The following is a 16,854-nucleotide window of genomic DNA, read 5'->3' on the forward strand; positions in this document are numbered from 1 at the left end:
GGAAGAGGATGGCTGGGGCGGCCTGCCAGCAGCTGCTCAAGAGATTAAGGCTGGCTTCAGCTCCTGCTCCTGAAGTCCCTTCAGTCCCTTCAGTCCTCAGCTCTGTCCACTCCAAGTTAACCCTTGACCCTGCCTGAGTGTAGTAAAAACCGGGCAAGCAGTGAGTACTGAGAACACCTAGACAGTGCATCCATTGGACCCAGTCCATGTTATCCATGCACATAAGCAGTCGTCTTAGAAAGCTTTCCTAATGCAAGTGGGGAAGAACGGATTTGGGCTGGGGCCACAGCCCAGCAGCAGAGTGTGCACTCAGAGTGTGCAGGACTCCAGGCCCTTCTCTTTATATGCATGTGTCATACATGCTGTGTCTTAATTGGCACAGAATTCAGAAGAGGCTGTGGCAGAGAGATCACAAGCTCAAGCCCACCTGGCCAGAGTGAGCTCCTAAGTTGTCTCAAAGCAGAGAGTCAAAAGAGCACTGGAAATAGCCATGGCAGCACACACCTTTAAACTTAGCACTCAGAAGACAGAGGCACTTGAATCCCTATGAGTGTGAGGCCAGCTTGTTCTACACAGCAACGCCAGGCCAGCCAAGACTACATAGTGAAGCCCTGTCTCAGATGAATGAATGGGTGAATGAATGAATGAATGAATGAATGAGTACATAAATAAATAGGGCTGGAGATACAGCTCAGTGGTAGAGCATTTGCCAAGTATGCTTGAGGCTCTGGGTTCATTTGCCAGCACTACATAGACAGACAGACAGACAGACAGACAGACAGACAGACAGATCTGGAGATAGATAGATAGATAGATAGATAGATAGATAGATAGATAGATAATAAGTTAATAGATACACTTTCCCTCTTTCCTGACTTCAAAGCCCTCTCCCCTAAATATCCCATATTTGAATTTTCATGTATGTTTAGTATAATTTTCTTAAGGTGGGGTCTCAAGGCTGACAAGGTCAGGAGTGCATTCTTTGTGAGTATACACAGAATCAAGAGTTCAAAGTTACTACTCAGTGTGTTCCAACCTAGCCTGTGTGAAGACCTGTTTCAAACACAAAGATAGACTTTTACTCTAAAGCCCCAGCTAGACTCAGACTAGTGACTGTCCTACATCAGCTCAGGCGTCACAGGCATTGGCTGTCATGCCTAGCTTTAGTTTATGGCTCATACCCTCACTGTTCTGATAGCACTTGCACTGTGTGTCTAGAGAAGTTGTATGAGTGACCAGAGCAATCCTACACCCTTTCCTTAGCCACCCTGTTCTGCACACAGTGCTGTCCATCTGTGTCCTACTTGGCACTGCTGCCCCATGGTCTCTTGAGAGCATAGCTGAGAAGCCGAGTTTGTGAGTTCACTCAGTTGGATTTAATCTAGGTAGCTAATCTTGTACTGGCTGCTTTATCAAACAGTGCCACTCTGCATATATAGGAAATGACTGAAAAGACTCACATCTTAAAGGGTTGATTTGTCTTTAGAGTCTAACCAGAAGGCCTTACACTCAGCCCGGGTGACTCCCACGCCAGAGTTGGGGGTGTGTGTGTGTGTGAGGTTCTGTGTTTCCTGTTGGGAGGCAGAATGTACATGCCCATCCTAATTGCTGAGCTTCGGTCTGTAGCAGGACTGCATTAAGTGAGAAGAAGCCAACTGTGAAGCCCAAGTCACCTGAGAAGAGCAAACCAGATGAAAAGGATCCAGAAAAGTCACCCACCAAAAAGCAAGAAGGTACATTAGTGGCTGGAGAGCTGGCTTCCACTTTGGTGACAGCAGCCCATTCTAGGACAGACCACCCACTGAGATGGCCAACTCTTTATGGTCTCTGCTCCTTTGAGACTTAGTTGAGACAGGACAGTGATGGCCATCAGCTTAAGGGAGGTAAAAATAAGGTGTCGAGTGGGTGGTTACAACTTGAAACATAAAGAGTTGGAAATCTGCTCCAGGTACTTCCCTGAACCCATGAACCAACGAGAGGCTCTAAGACAGCAGAGACAGGAAGCTGTGCATGCTGTAGAAATTGTTTTGTCAACCTTGTGCTTCTGAGACTCGGAGAAACGGGGAGATGGGAAGTCATAGCGAAGTCTGGGTAGCAGGCTGAGTGTGCGGAGGCTGCGTCACACTTTGACTGAACTGGGGACAGCAAGATAATACCAGGGAGCACAGGAAAGGGAGCTAGGTAGAGCTGACCATGGACAAACACTGGAAGACCACAGTGTGCAGGCTTCCCGTCCTTGACCGTGCATGCTTTTCCTTTCCACCCTGACTGCACGCAATGCTGTGCCATCAGTTCCTGAGGAAAAGTACCTAACTCTGGAAGGATTTCACAAATTCGTCATTGATCGAGCCAAGCAAGACATCCGCAGTGTCTGGAGGGCAATCCTATCCTGTGGTTATGATCTTCATTTTGAGAGGTGAGACACTGTCTGTCCTGTAAGTTGAGTCCTGATTTTGGCTGGTAGATGTCTTAGCTCTGGTCCTGCTGGGGGATTACAAGTGTGTACCACCAACAACCAGCTCTCTTTTCCCTTAAAAGCACATCAGGCCTGTTGTCTTTGGGCCCATTTGCATGATTTCAATTAGCTTTAATTACTTCTGTAATTATCATAATTACTTCTCCAAATGCTATCAGACTGAATTTGCAGCACACGATTTGGTCCGTGACCAGGACACTGCTTATTCTAACGTCTTCCTCAGATTTCCCCTGCTCTCTCTCCATTGCCCTCATCCTAAGGACCCAGCAAGGCAGGGCCCACTGAGGTTCACCAGAGAAGCCCAGGCAAGCAAGGAGTGTGCAGAACTAAGGAAGTCAGCACTCTACATCACACACAGGTTCCTCAGCCTTGTCTGTAGTTGGACATGCTGAGTCACAAAGGAGGGGCTAGCTAATACAGACTTTCTGACAAGTCGGATTTTAGAGACTTACTTGGCAGAAGAGATCCCATGATCACAGGGTGCTTTTCCTAGCGTGAGGACTATTCATTGCATTTGGAACATGCTGACCCCTATAATTAGCCAAATGTGGGAAACCTCACCCCATCATTTGTGGTCCCCGGGGACTGTGCTTGCCCTCTACCCTGATTTGCGAGTCTGCTTACTTATTGTAGACATTAATTAGGTTAGAGGGACTTCCTGGACTAAAAGCTGTAGTCTTCAGTGGGAGGGGACCTACAGGGCCATCAGTGGACTCTATAGAGGGTGTTCCTATGTGTGGCAGTGAGAGGAGTCCCCCTCCTCACCACACACTTGTCTAAGGGCAGCCACAGCTGACGCTAGGTCAGCCCACCAAGAACTCGCCAGTGAGAAGGGACTCGTGTGTCTGAAACCCTAATGTGGGGCTGAGCTGGCCTCTAGTGTGAAGAGAGCAGTGCTGCCCCCTCCTGCACCCTCCCTAGATGCTGTGGCCACCTGAACACATGACCTCTGGCCACTGGGAAGCCTAGCCTTTCCCATCTCAAAGCTCTGGGTTTGTGGGAGAGGAATGTGCACACCAACCACATAGCTGTCCTGTTGATTACAGCAGTAAACAGGAGACCTGTGGCTGTGCTCCGGAACCGTCTCTCCCTGTGTGCTTTAGAGGTTGGAGTCTTCAGCCCCATTGAAGACATTGCCAGCAGTCTGAGTTTTTCATGTTTTCACACCCTTCATGTTATAGGGGTCCATTGAGCTCATTTTCTTGGTTGCCCAGATTCCATTACAAGGTATAGCACAGTTTAGGAGCTATCTCCAGGAGCGGGCATGTAGGTTGTGCCCAGTGTAACTGCAGCACTACAGCCTCCAGTGAAGCACTTGTGAGCACACCTTGGTCTGTCTGTCCTGACAGCTGTGCAAGTCAAAGGTGGACTGGGGTTGCCAAGCTGAGGGGACCGTGTTGGCACCTGCAGCAGCTGACCAGTACATGGGCACTGGGCACCATGCCATGTGCTTCCCAGGCAGCCTCTCACTGAAGTCTTGTGACGTGAGGCACCAGTACCCTTCAGAGGTCATGTCATGGGAAAGTAAATCTAAGCTCAGAATGGGTGTGCTCTTCCTCAGGTCACTGAGTGGGCTCCATATCACCCGAGAACCCCATTCTTCCTCCTGATAAGAGGAAAGCACTGTGCATGTGGGTTTCCAGACTTCCCACAAGGCTCCTCCGTGCCCATACCCCTGATCGATCGTACTCTGAAAGAGCTTTCCCTCCCCCTGACATCCCTGAAAGACACTCCCTGTCCTGCCCCAGGTGTGCCTGCATTGATGTCCGACATGCACAGAAGGCCTCCAGGAAGTGGACTCTGGAGATGGACGTGGCTCTTGTGCAGTACATCAACCGGCTGTGTCGCCACCTTGCTATCACACCAGCACGGCTCCATCCTCATGAAGTGTACCTTGACCCAGCTGATGCCACTGACCCCAGGATGGCCTGCCTCTCCAGTATGTGGCCTCTAGGGGTAACCCCCACCATGCTGTAGAAATACTTATAGCTATTCATGTGCATCAACTGAAAGGGTAGCGGGAGCTCTTAAACTCGCTACATTAGTCTCTGGCCTTGTTTAATGACCATTAGCCTGGGGTGGCAGACTCAGAGCAGACAGACACCTTCCCACGTGTCCACTGTGGTCAGAGGGTCAGACCTCCCTGGTCTGCACTAGAGGGATAGTCCCTGGGTGGGGGGGGGGGGTCAGTCCATTTCTCTTGGAAACAAGGGGTGAGCAGCAACAGAGCCCTAGTGAGTCCATCCCTCCACATGGGCATCATCATCATCCTGGTAGAGCCATGGCAAGGCTACACACAGGCACCACGGGGCCGCCTCACTTGGCAACAAGGGCAGGATCCTTGTTCTTCTGGATGTCAGGAGACAAAGATGGGCAAGTTGTTCATGACGGGAGTCTCTTACAATGGGAAGGACACAGATGCAAGGGGGTCTGGGGACTAGTTGAAAGGCTCGGTGAAGGCAGCTGGGTGACAAGGGTACCAGACTCTGCACTGCTTTTGCCACTTCTTATAATCTGTAATTATTTCAAAGTTTAAAAAACATGTAGGGTCAAGAATGTAACTGAGTGAGTATTTACCTGCTATGCAGAAAGCCCTGGGCTCTATTGCAACAAAATTTCCTAAGACCATATGCAGCCCTGGCATGGCCTAGGAAAGGCTAGGGATGGGCTTAGAAATCCAGGGCCTCACTCTTTACATCTGCTTGTCACTGGTTTCTGTTCCTTGGAGCCCCTTGCTCACATCTTACAGCTCCCAGAGGTAAAGTCCTCTGAGGGAAGACCCTGATCCCACTTCAGTTGTCCTTCCTAGGAACAGACACTCAGCCTGACTACCTTTCCCCTCCAGATGTGCCTATTGAGAGCTTGCGCCTGCGATTCGCACTGCTCCAGTCTCTCAACACCACACTGGAGACCTTCTTCCTGCCCCTGGTGGAGCTGCGTCAGACACCCATGTATGCGCACAGCATCGCTGCCCTGCTGAAGGAGGCAAAAGGTGAGTGCTGGCGAGCAGGAAGCCCCACCCTCACAGCAGTCAGGCAGGCCTTCTGTCAAGCAGCAGGATCCCCAAAAGTAGCCTGAGCTTTGGGGAAAAAAAGTGTAAAAATTCCAAGCATTCATTAATAAAGTTGGTGTCATCTACCCAGGGTGCCCTTAGGAACCAGTTATTGGCAGGTTGTCTGTTGAGTCCTTGGTTTATACCTGCCATGCCATAAAGGGAGGGCAGAGACAGACGGACTCAGGGAATTCGCAGTGTCAAAGGAGTAAGGCAGAGGGTGACAGGAGAACACTAGCGCCCTCCTCTGGTCATCTGCATGTAAGTGCACCCTCACACGAAACAACAAGAGGAGCACTGATAGAGAAAGACACCTGGTGTTCATTTCTGTCCTCTCCATAAGCACACGTGTTCCTGTACACACGTGTGCCACACACAGAAACAGATGGCATTTTACACGCTGTGCTTGATCCCCCACTTGCAGTCTGACTAGACAACATTGCAAAGGGTTTATGGGTGAATATGCATGGTCCCCTCTCACCCTCCCAATTACAGGAGTGACTAGGAATCAGGAGAAGCAACTACATGTTCCCCTCTCTGCCATATGTCTTCTTCAGGGCTGATCTTCTATGACACAAAGGTGACTGTGATGAATCGGGTACTAAATGCAACTGTACAGAGGACAGCTGACCATGCAGCACCCGAGATCACCTTGGACCCACTGGAAATTGTAGGAGGTAAGGCTGGCTGCATCTTGGAAACTACAAAATGCAATACTTAGACAAGTTGACCCTGAAACTGCCAGGGAAGGGCCCAGAGAGTAAGGCAGCTCCAGCCTTGCTTGTCTGCTACTGCTTCAGTGCTCTAGGCTCCTGATGTGGGCTTTCCAGCTCCAGGAGGGGCAAGCAGAGGTGCTTAGCTCTCCCTGCCCCCACTGCCTTTCCTCTCTGGCTATAGGAGGGGTACAGACACCATTGTAGCTGGTAACAAGCCCTGCTTCTGTAGTTAAGGGCAGGGTTGTTGTGCAGGGCAACAAGGGAAGAGGCATGTGTGAGTTCTGGAGAGAAAGCTCTGAGATTCCCTGGGTCAGCTGCCCAAGCACCACACAGTCACAGCACAAAGCTCTCCGTGCAGAGGAAAGGCAGACTGGCCCCACAAACCTGGCTTGGGTCTTTCCTGATGAATGACAGGACATGGCCTCTAGACCTTATGATCCCTTCTCACTTCCAGGGGAAATCAGAGCTTCTGAAAACTCCTACTTCTGCCAAGCTGCCCGGCAGCTAGCCTCTGTGCCATCTTCTCAGCTCTGTGTCAAGTTGGCCAGTGGTGGTGACCCCACATATGCCTTCAATATCCGCTTCACTGGAGAGGAGGTTCATGGCACCAGTAAGTGGCTCTTGGACTGGGTGCAAATGCACAGACCCTGGGCAGGAGATGGAAGTGGGGCACAAAATGATGACACCCTGCTGTCAAGAAGAAATGTCACAGTCAGGTCTGTAGCACAGTCCTGTCATCCCAGTCATCAGGGGACTGAAGCAGGAACATTATAAAGTGAAGACCAGTTAGTTTGGTGTTATAGAATTAAGTTCAAAGCCAACCTGGGAAATTTAGTGAAATCTTGTCTCCAAATGTAAAAAATTGAGACAGGGAAGGCTGGGAGTGGAGAGGACTCAGGGTGGAAAGAGCTGGCTGGGTAAGGGAGCGGAGCGTGTAGACAGCTCGGGACACAGGGGCTGCAGGTGTACAAGGCTGGGCCATAAAGTGATGGAGGTGAAGAGGAATAGGGTATTAGAAGCTGGGGGAGCAGAGGACTTGGGAGAGAGGGGTAGGGTACAGAGGCTGGGGGACTGGAGAGCAGTGGAGGTGTAGCTCGGTTGGAAGCCCTTTTGTGAGGTCTTAGGCTCCATCCTCAATACAAAATGATAAGGTAACTGTCCTCCTCATTGTCCCGGGCTAGCCTCCACTGAATCGGCCTGTCACCAGCCAACATGTGGGGAGCCACACCCTCTTAAAGGCGTACTTGTGCTAGTCTTACCTGTGTCATTGAATAGCCACCCACAAGCCTTCTCCAGCAAGAGGCTCAGCTGAGCAGCTGCTTGAGCCCAAAGCTGGAGTTGCCCATGAGACAGAGACATTGGGGTCCTTCCATTAAAACAGCACCTGGCATCACGACAGTCACTGGCAATGAGGAAGAACAGCTGAGATATCCCTTGGCCCTGCCAATCACTGTGGTCCCAGCCATTCAGGATTTTTTCCCTATTGTAAGTGGGTGAAGAATGTCCTCTGTGCCCCCATTTCCCTCTATTCTGCTCCATGGGCATTCGAGCAGCCTCAGTCTGGAAACCCTGTAAACAGAGCCTTGCTTCTGTGAGAAGCTACATCCCAAGTGCCAGGCGCAGGCTCCATGCTCGCTGAAGACCAGTTCTTACCACCACACAGATGGGAATTGGGACACCAGGAAGCTCAGCAACCTCTCACAGTCAGCCAAGCAGGGCCAGCTCCATGCTGAGGACCTGCTGGCTCCAGGCTCCAGCTTGAACCAGATCCTGCCTCTCAGACTTTGACAATGTGTCCCAGACTGGGCCTCCCCAGGGCCCACACCCAGCCAGCCTACAGTGTCCTAAATTGCCTGTAGCCTCCTGATCCTTGGATGCCAGCAGAAGCATTTTGAACAGGAGGGACAGAGGGGTCCCAGCTGTCTCTGCAAGGCTACCACTCTGACTGTCCTCATATGTATTCACTAACCAGGGCCAACTCTGAGAAATGGTAGGAGGCGGCACTGGACAAAAGCAACCCCTTATTTACTTCTCAGCCTTCAGGTTCCATTCCTTCCCTGCCCCCACTCCTCATGTGACAGGAGACAATTAAGCCCAGGTACATTTTTAGAGAGCTGGGGTCAGCATCTCAGCAGACTCAACCTCGGGCCTCCATGCTCAAACCAGCAAGGCTTCTTCCCATAGGAAGCTTCCTGTAGGAGCTGGTGAACGAGCCGACCTTGTGGTCCCAGCAGAAGGCTGTATGGAGGCAGTGCTCTCCAGGTCCCTCTTGGGTCCCTTCTGAGACCTGCCTGTCTGTGTGCTCTGCAGGTGGGTCCTTCCGTCACTTCCTGTGGCAGGTGTGTAAAGAACTGCAGAGTTCCTCACTGTCACTGCTCCTGCTGTGCCCCAGCTCTGCAGTCAACAAGAACAAGGTGAGGCAGGCACTGTGCTCTGGGTCCCTGTGGTCCTGCCCCCTCTCCACACACATTTCTGGCCCAGGTGGGACAGCTTTGATGCCCAGCTGACCGAGCATGAGAACCGGGTGTGTCCTCACTGCAGCTTCCCTCCTGCTTGGGCACATGCTCAGAGGTGGCCTGACCTCACTCTTGCAGGGCAAGTACATCCTGACACCAAGCCCCATCACCTATGGGGAGGAGCAGCTGCTACACTTCTTAGGCCAGCTGCTGGGGATCGCCATTCGTGCAGATGTGCCTCTCCCCCTGGACCTGCTACCCTCCTTCTGGAAGACACTGGTTGGCGAGCCTCTTGACCCAGACCAGGACCTACAGGAAGCAGACATCCTCACCTACAATTATGTCAAGAAGTTTGAGAGTGTGAGTGAAGGCATAGTGTTGGAGGTCAGCAGGGCCCCAGGCTCATCTGGGCCAGCACTCCATGAGAACCCAAGCTTCCAGGAAGAGGGCCTGGGATCCTCCACAGAAGGCTTGTCTCAGGGGAGCCAAGCCTCTGCCATCCTGTGTAACTGACAAAAACAGATGCTGCTGCTGCCAACCTATGGGATGCTTTTACCATGTCCATAACCAAGTATACAATACAATTGAAGTGTTCCAGGCAGCTGAAAGAGAGGGCGTGTGTCTCTGTGTGGGCTTCAGTACTGAGCTGTTGGAGGGCTTCAGAGAGGACAAAAGGCGAGCATGGCCATCCAGACAGCAGAGACCGGAGACGGCACTGCTGCCGCTTCTTTGCCCTCTTGGAACAATCTCAATGGAGGCAACTCAGAAACAAAGCATTTAATTGGGGGCTTGGAGTTTCAGAGGCTTAGTCCATTACTGTCATAGCAGGAATCAGACAGGCACAGTGATAGAGCAGTAGTTGAGAACTACATGCTGATCTGAAAGCGGAGAGGGAGAGACTGGGCCTGCCACAGGCCTTGGAAACTCAGATTCCACCACAAGTGACACACTTCCTCCACCACCTGCAGACAGCCTGGGCTTTGGGTTCCATGAGCCTGCTCTAGAATGCAGGCACAGCTCTGAACTGATGGCACCTCTGTCAAGGTCTGTTGTGGGCCCATGAGCATGCCGAGGTTTGCCAGCTGAAGGACAGAGTTCCACTGCCTGGGGGGGTGGACCTTGGCAGCGGGGCAGCAGTCAGCTTCACCCTGCCTGTGTTCCACAGATCAACGATGAGAGTGAGCTGGAGGCCTTGTGTGCCGAGATTGCCTCCCAGCACCTGGCCACCGAGAGCCCTGAAGGTCCCAAGCCCTGCTGCCGGTTCACCTACCTGACCATGACTGGAGAGGAGGTGGAGCTGTGCAGTCGTGGCCGGCACATCCCTGTGGCGTGAGTGTGTGACCTGAAGGGGCTGGACCACACTAGTGAGAGGGGATATTCCCAGGGGAGAGTGTAAGACCCGAGGCAGGACACAAGAACAGAAGAAAAGAGGACCTTTAACTAAAGGCTTCCCTTAAGGCAATGGTTCTTCTCAACATGTGCCTGTTGGGGGTCAAAGGACCCTTTCATGGGGTCATATAAGACCATCAGAAAACACAGATATTTATATAATTCATAACAATCGCAAATTTACAGTTATGAAGCAGCAACAAAAATAATGTTGGGGGGGTCACCACAACACGAGGAACTGTATTTAAAGGTTCCAGCCTTAGGAAGGTTGAGAGCCATGGCCTTAAGCTCTGAAGGAGTGGGGTGAGCCATGAAGCCCCACATGAGCTGGGGCTGGACCGGCTGGGCACAGGTAGCTACTGCAGCTCTCTCTCCCTTGCCTCACTGGTGGCCCTCCACCCAGCAGTTGGGAGAACAAGGATATCTACGCGGCAGCCATCCGGAGCCTGCGGCTGCGTGAGCTACAGAACATGGAGTGCGTGACAGCTGTGCGAGCTGGCCTGGGCTCCATCATTCCCCTGCAGTTGCTCACCACCCTCAGCCCGCTGGAGATGGAATTGCGTACCTGTGGCCTCCCTTACATCAACCTAGAGTTCCTGAAGGTAGGCAGCCCTTCACTGCCAGCTTGGCATTCCGCCCTCACCACAGCTGCCTGTGCTCTGCTCCACACGCAGCTGCCGCCCCACCCTGCCTGAATCAGGCCAGGCCTGCTCACCCTGGACCTTTCTTCCCCAGGCCCACACCATGTACCAGGTGGGGCTGATGGAGACAGACCAGCACATCGAGCTTTTCTGGGGGGCTCTGGAGACATTCACCCAGGAGGAGCTGTGCAAGTTCATCAAGTTCGCCTGCAACCAGGAGCGCATCCCCTTCACCTGCCCGTGCAAGGACGGGGGCCCTGACACAGCCCACGTGCCACCATACCCCATGAAGATTGCCCCTCCAGATGGCACAGCAGGTATTGCCCTCCCCAGCTCCTGTTGTAGGTGGGACCCTTAGGTCCTCGTGGAGATCAGTGACCAAGACCCCGCAGAGTAGGACGCCACTGTAAAGGGCGAGGCTTGGTGAGCACCGTGGCCCTTAGCCCTAATGCTGTGTCAACCTGTAAAAGCAGCCAGAGAGCCACAGCCTACACGTTACTTACCGTTATCTCATGTCCAGTTCTGCAGTGCCAGGAGTAAATGCAGGACTCCTGTGAGCTAGGGAGGCCAGAGACACCCGATACACCCTAGATTCTCACCCTTCAAGTGCAGAAAGATAATCTGTGTTTCGGTTTTTTGACAGCATCGTATGTATCATAGGCTGGCCTCAAACTCATTATGTAGTTGAGGATGACCTTGAACTTCTGATCCTCCTGCCTCTACCTTCAAGTGCTAGGATTATAGGTTTGTATCACCATGCCCAGTCAAAAGGACAGTTTTGCCTCCCTATTGGGGATCAGCCCCTAGTGTGACAATCGGGGATTTTTACCACTGTGCTGAGGACAGCACATTTTTGACCCATGGAACCCACATTTTGAAGAAGGAAGGAAGGAAGGAAGGAAGGAAGGAAGGAAGGAAGGAAGGAAGGAAGGAAGGAAGGAAGGAAGACGGACCTGTAAGATAGCTCAAACCTGACTTAAACTCTATCCCTGGGACCCATGTGGTAGAGCTGAGTACTGCAAGTTGTTCTATGACCTCTACATGTGGCACACTACAGACACACACACACACACACACACACACACACACACACACACACAGAGAGAGAGACAGACAGACAGACAAAGACAGACAGGGTTTCTCTCTGTAGCCCTGGCTGTCCTGGGATTCATTATGTAGACCAGGCTATCTTCAAACCTACAGATCCACACTTGCTTCTGCCTCCTAAGTGCTAGGATTAAAGATGTAAGTCACCAATGCAGCCTGCTTGACCATCCCCAAAGTGGGAAGATAGACTGCTCCTCTGCCCTGCAGACATGCAGAACATGCGTGCAGAGTGTTCCTGCACACATAGGCACACACAGAGTGTTTGCTAGATAAACAAGTGGGTGCCCGAGAGGCCAACCTGGAGGCAGAAGCCAGTGTCCAGCCCTCTGAAGTTGGCATTGTGTCTTGTGCAGGCCCCCCTGACTCCCGCTACATCCGGGTGGAGACCTGCATGTTCATGATCAAGCTTCCCCAGTATTCCTCCCTGGAGACCATGCTGGAGAGGCTGCGCTGCGCCATCCACTACCGTGAAGACCCCTTAAGTGGCTGATGGGAGGGAGCCAGCCGGAAGATTAGGCTGTCACCGAGGCACCATTCTGCCGGCCTGGGAAGCTTGCCGGTTCAGGCACATCCCTCCAGGGCCCAAGTGAGGAGCTGGCGACACTTGCTTTCTGAACTTTGGTCCGTGTCCCAGGGCCACCTGGAAGACACTTTTTCTATGTGTCCGTTTTGTGAGGTTCGTTCTTTTGCTGCCTGTTTGTGGAACATTGTAGGATAGTTTAGCTCCCAGACAGTCTATGTCTCATTGATCTTCCTGGACACTGGTCTTGGTGGCTAGCAAATTCTGATGCCACAGGTTCAGGTGGTTCCTCCTCAGAGCCGCCAGTGGAAAGCTGAGGCTGAGATGACCTCAGCCACACAGTCTCCTGGTCTCTCTACAGAGTGTCTCCACAAATGTGTGAGCAGTCCTTAGTCCTGCCCTCCTGCCAGGAGCCAGCATCTCTCCCAGAGGCAGCTTCTGAGGGCTCCCTCCTTTTATCTTGAAGTGGCTGAGCTAGTGCTCAGACATTCGAGAGGCGCAGGAGCTCATGTGGTAACCGTCCTGCTTCACTGTATGTTCCTGGCCTTGGGGTTGCTTTGTTTGTTTTTCTTTTCTTTTCTTTTTTTTTTTTTTTAAGGAAATCCCACAGAGGCCCCTTGTCTCCCCCCCATCCAGGGCAGCCCTATCTGCCACCTGTCTTTTCTGGGCCCCTGGCTGAGTCCCTGAGGCTACCTCAGGAACAGACACCCAGGAGCTACTCCAGGCCCTAGTTCACAGACAGGCTGGGTACGTCCTGGAGTTGAAAGACACTGGAGCTAGAGGGATAGTGCTGAGTGGGCCTTTCTACCGCTGACTGCGCAGGGAAGCACACGATCCAAGCCTGCCCCACTCTGTGCTCAGACACGGGCCCTCCTCCCCACGTCCCCACAGTGCTGTAAGGAGCCCAGGAAAGCGACACAGCCCGTCTCTAAAGACTGTCTGAGGTGCTCTGCCCAATCAGGGCTGCATCAGTGACCCAGGCGGAGACTGCAGGGGATTCCTCTGTGCCCTGGCTGGTCTGCCCAACACCTTTTTCAACCAACGTGTGTGCCAGGGCTGAGCTTCCTACAGGCTCACCCACTACCCCAGTGCATTTGTGCCCCAAACAAGTCTTTGTCCAATGGTACTTTGTTCGAGAACAGCACATGCCAACTGTTGGACACTGTCATTTGGGCCTCACCAGTTGTCACAGAATGGCAGCGCTGTAGCTATTGTATGATGTTGTGCACACAGAAGTTCTGAGGAGGGTGATGAGGGTATGCTCCTCTCTCCACAGCACCTGGCCTGCTTGGAAGGTGTGCAAGCTTTAAGGCTGGCACACCAGCCTCCATCTCCATCTCCTCCCCGTACGCTTAGGAAATATATTGAGGACCATTACAGAAAACACCCCACCCAACCCCACTCGAGGAAGTAATACACCCTAGCTCACGGCCGGCCACGCCAGTCGCTGGGCTACATGGAAATGAGTGCCCAGAGCAAGCCCTGCTCTCACAGGAGTTAGTGGCCGCTGTTTGGGAACACCCCAGCGACCTCAAGGATCCTGACTCCATTCCGCAGAAGGCAGGAGCCTCTGAATTTTAAAGTGGGTTTTCATTCCTGTACCTCCAAATCCTTGGTTCCCTTCAATCCTCTTCCCATGAATGGACTTAGGATTCTGTCAGCTACCTCCCCAGGAGGTTCTGGAAGCTTCTGTTGGCCCATTCCTTGATTAAATGACAGCTGTGAGTGAGATATCTGCTGCTAACTCAGCTGCTTCTCCTAGAGAGCACACTGAGGTCCAGACAGATCCCAACCTTGGCCCTGAACAATGTGTGCTGTAAAGTTACTTGATGTATATTTATTATAATTATTTATGATTGCATTAACAGACTTCCCATTCAGTCTGATGCTATTTACACTATGCTGTGTAAAGGAAGCTCACTACAGGAAAAAGTCAGACCAATAAATAACCTTCATCTGACTGATTGACCTAAGAGTGTGTGGTCATCTCCTCTTGCTGAGTGAGCTCACAGGGTGGCACTGCTAGATGGCTCTGACGCCTCAGTGCCACAGTGCCACGGAATTAACGTTTGCACTCCTGCACTCCATTAGTGTTTGAGCTACCTTCCTCCTGTGCCAGAGCACCACCCTGTCCTGACAGTTAGTCTGTGCTCTAGAGCCCAGCATAGGGGTCTTCCAGAGCCAGCTGTCACCCTAGATGAGTTTGGCTGTTGTCCAACAGTCCTCCTGGGGCAAAAGTGCATCTAGACCTACTTGAACAGCACCCCTCCCCAGGGAGCCTCTGTTGTCTCGGGGACCCCAACCTCATTCCGACTTGCTTGTCCCCTCCCACTGCTCTAAGGTCATCCTCATCCAGACTCCTAAATACATCTTTACCACAGAGACAGAAGGGACCCAACCAAACAGCTCTCCTTCCTCATCTTGTTGCTGGAAACAGCACAAGCCGCCACTCACTCATTGCTCTGTTCATCAAGGACTCCCTATGTCACAGCACTGTCATCTCCTTATAGAACACACTCAGAAGACTCCTTGGCCTATGCAGCAGACGCCCTTGGCAGAGGAGCCTGCTCTATATTATGAGTTCTAGGCCAGCTAGGGCTACACAGACCGTGTCTCCGGAAGAAAGAAAAAAAAAAAAAAAAAAGGATGGAATTAGAGGGTCTGTGTACCAGGACAAAACAATGAAATTTCAAATAGACTTAAGAGACGGGGGACTTTCAAGTGACCTAGAAGAAGCTGTAAGTACAGGCTTCGGGGGTGTCCGTGGAAAGTGCCACCTGATTGCCACAGTGAAGGCTGCTGGGAGCTGCCTCAGGGCTTCGTGTCTGTCCTGACATGATAGAGAAAGTCTACACTGAAAATGTTCAACAGAGACAGGATATCCAAACCCCAGCAAAAAGTATTCATTCTATTAAATCAGAAAAAAAGACACGAGATGACAGCAGACAGGCTTTGAAGATTAGCGTCAAAACAGTTGAAGGATGAAAAAAAAGTGATGGTCTATGGAGGACAAACAGACAAAGGGACATTTTAAATTGTTAGGATCCGACCAGGGCAGCAGTGGTGGAAAAACCTCTGAAAGGGTAAGCAGACACATCGCCAGCAGGGGGCGCTCTTTAGATGCTTTTAGCATACCCACACAAGGCAGACATCCAATCCTAGGAGAGTACAAAGCTTGAAGGGAAAAAAATCAGTGTCAGAATGGCTTCAAACTTTGTAACCTAGAAAGTGAAAGATACCTCCTAACCCTAACCCAGCCAGGTTCAACCTGGCACAGAAAACAACCGGGACAGTCATGTCCATGGCATCAGGGAAGGACTAAGTTCAGATGGGGCGAGGCATGGTGGTGCACTGAAGAGGAAAAGGGAAAGCTCAAGGCCAGCCTGCCACTACATGACTCTGTCTCTCACACCACCACCCCAGAAAAAGAAAACAGGCATGTGACTAGGATCAGAGTTTATTATATGGCATGGCATGGGCATGGTAGCAGCACCCAGGAAGGCAGGGGCTGCCACAAGGCAAGGCCAGTCTGGTCTACTGAACAGTAAGACCGACCCAGCCTCACACAAAAGGCACGTTTTATGTATGAGAAAGTCCTAATGAAACCCATTTCTTACAACTAATACACACTAATTTAAAGCTACATTTAAGCAAGGGTATGTATCTATCTGCAACTCAGAGTGCAGAGGGAGACACCGAAGCACACACGACAGTTTAAACCAGAACAGTGTCAAAGGAATCGCTAGAAATGACAAAGCGAAGATGCCTGAGGCTACACTTGTGTCTTTAGTTGCACGTAGGACAGCAGTTGCTAATATCCACAAGCCAGCCCATTATCATTTTACCATATCCAATCCACACGGTGTCCTGTGGGTGAGGGTGCTCCATCCTCGCCAGGAAGAGACTCAGGTTAGTTACCCTGAGCCGCTTCTACCAACTCTGAGATTCCAAGAGGAAGTCAGTGACAGCAGAGGCCATGTCCTCTGGCTCCTGAGGAGGGTTTTTTAAGCTAGCCACCCTCAGCGAGCCTGGCCAGTATGTCTCATCTAGGGACAGAATAATTCTCTGTCCTGGCTTTACTGAACATCAGCATCGCAGCCTTTGTAACCCACACAGTCTCTGTGCCATCTGCGGAAGTGGTGGTTTCTCCATCTTCTCAAACCTTGGAAGGATTTTGTGTTTTGCTATCTTCCTCCATCTTCCAATGGCTACAAGTGTGCACCCCCATGGCTGGCACAGTGTTAGGCCCCAAGTATTACCACAGCTGCAATGAACCTCACTGAGTTTCCTCCAAAGTGCAGATTTTGGAGGAAATTAGCAGCTCTTAAGGTGAGGGCAGATGGGAGAGTCAAGATTTTGAGGCCAACCTGGTCTACACGGGACATCTTAGGAAAAAAAAAAGAGTACGACCCTTTGAATTCTGAGCTCTGAGAAGGAACCCATGCTGGGGCATCCAACAAACAGTACAGTCGTCAACTGAAGTTCAAGGCCAGCCTG

General features: G+C 51.6%; 1 protein-coding gene across 7 annotated transcripts in view; it reads left to right on the forward strand.

Moving 5' to 3' along the window:
• Hectd4 (HECT domain E3 ubiquitin protein ligase 4) overlaps positions 1-14,317 on the forward strand; it is a 147,733-nt gene extending 133,416 nt beyond the window's left edge. For 6 of the 7 annotated variants that reach the window (XM_076922679.1, XM_076922683.1, XM_076922684.1 and 3 more), the window contains exons 65-76: positions 1,627-1,733; positions 2,293-2,416; positions 4,225-4,415; positions 5,322-5,468; positions 6,086-6,205; positions 6,699-6,854; positions 8,555-8,658; positions 8,839-9,060; positions 9,866-10,029; positions 10,496-10,691; positions 10,825-11,047; positions 12,191-14,317. In XM_076922679.1, coding sequence (XP_076778794.1) covers positions 1,627-1,733; positions 2,293-2,416; positions 4,225-4,415; positions 5,322-5,468; positions 6,086-6,205; positions 6,699-6,854; positions 8,555-8,658; positions 8,839-9,060; positions 9,866-10,029; positions 10,496-10,691; positions 10,825-11,047; positions 12,191-12,327 — 1,891 coding nt within the window. In that variant the 3' untranslated portion in view covers positions 12,328-14,317. The remainder of the gene's footprint in view (positions 1-1,626; positions 1,734-2,292; positions 2,417-4,224; positions 4,416-5,321; positions 5,469-6,085; positions 6,206-6,698; positions 6,855-8,554; positions 8,659-8,838; positions 9,061-9,865; positions 10,030-10,495; positions 10,692-10,824; positions 11,048-12,190) is intronic. The other variant, XM_076922681.1, reaches the window with a different exon arrangement.
• The last annotated feature ends 2,537 nt before the right edge of the window (positions 14,318-16,854 follow it).

This window comes from Arvicanthis niloticus, chromosome 24 (assembly GCF_011762505.2).
Source record: "Arvicanthis niloticus isolate mArvNil1 chromosome 24, mArvNil1.pat.X, whole genome shotgun sequence".
NCBI classification, from domain to species: Eukaryota; Metazoa; Chordata; class Mammalia; order Rodentia; family Muridae; genus Arvicanthis; species Arvicanthis niloticus.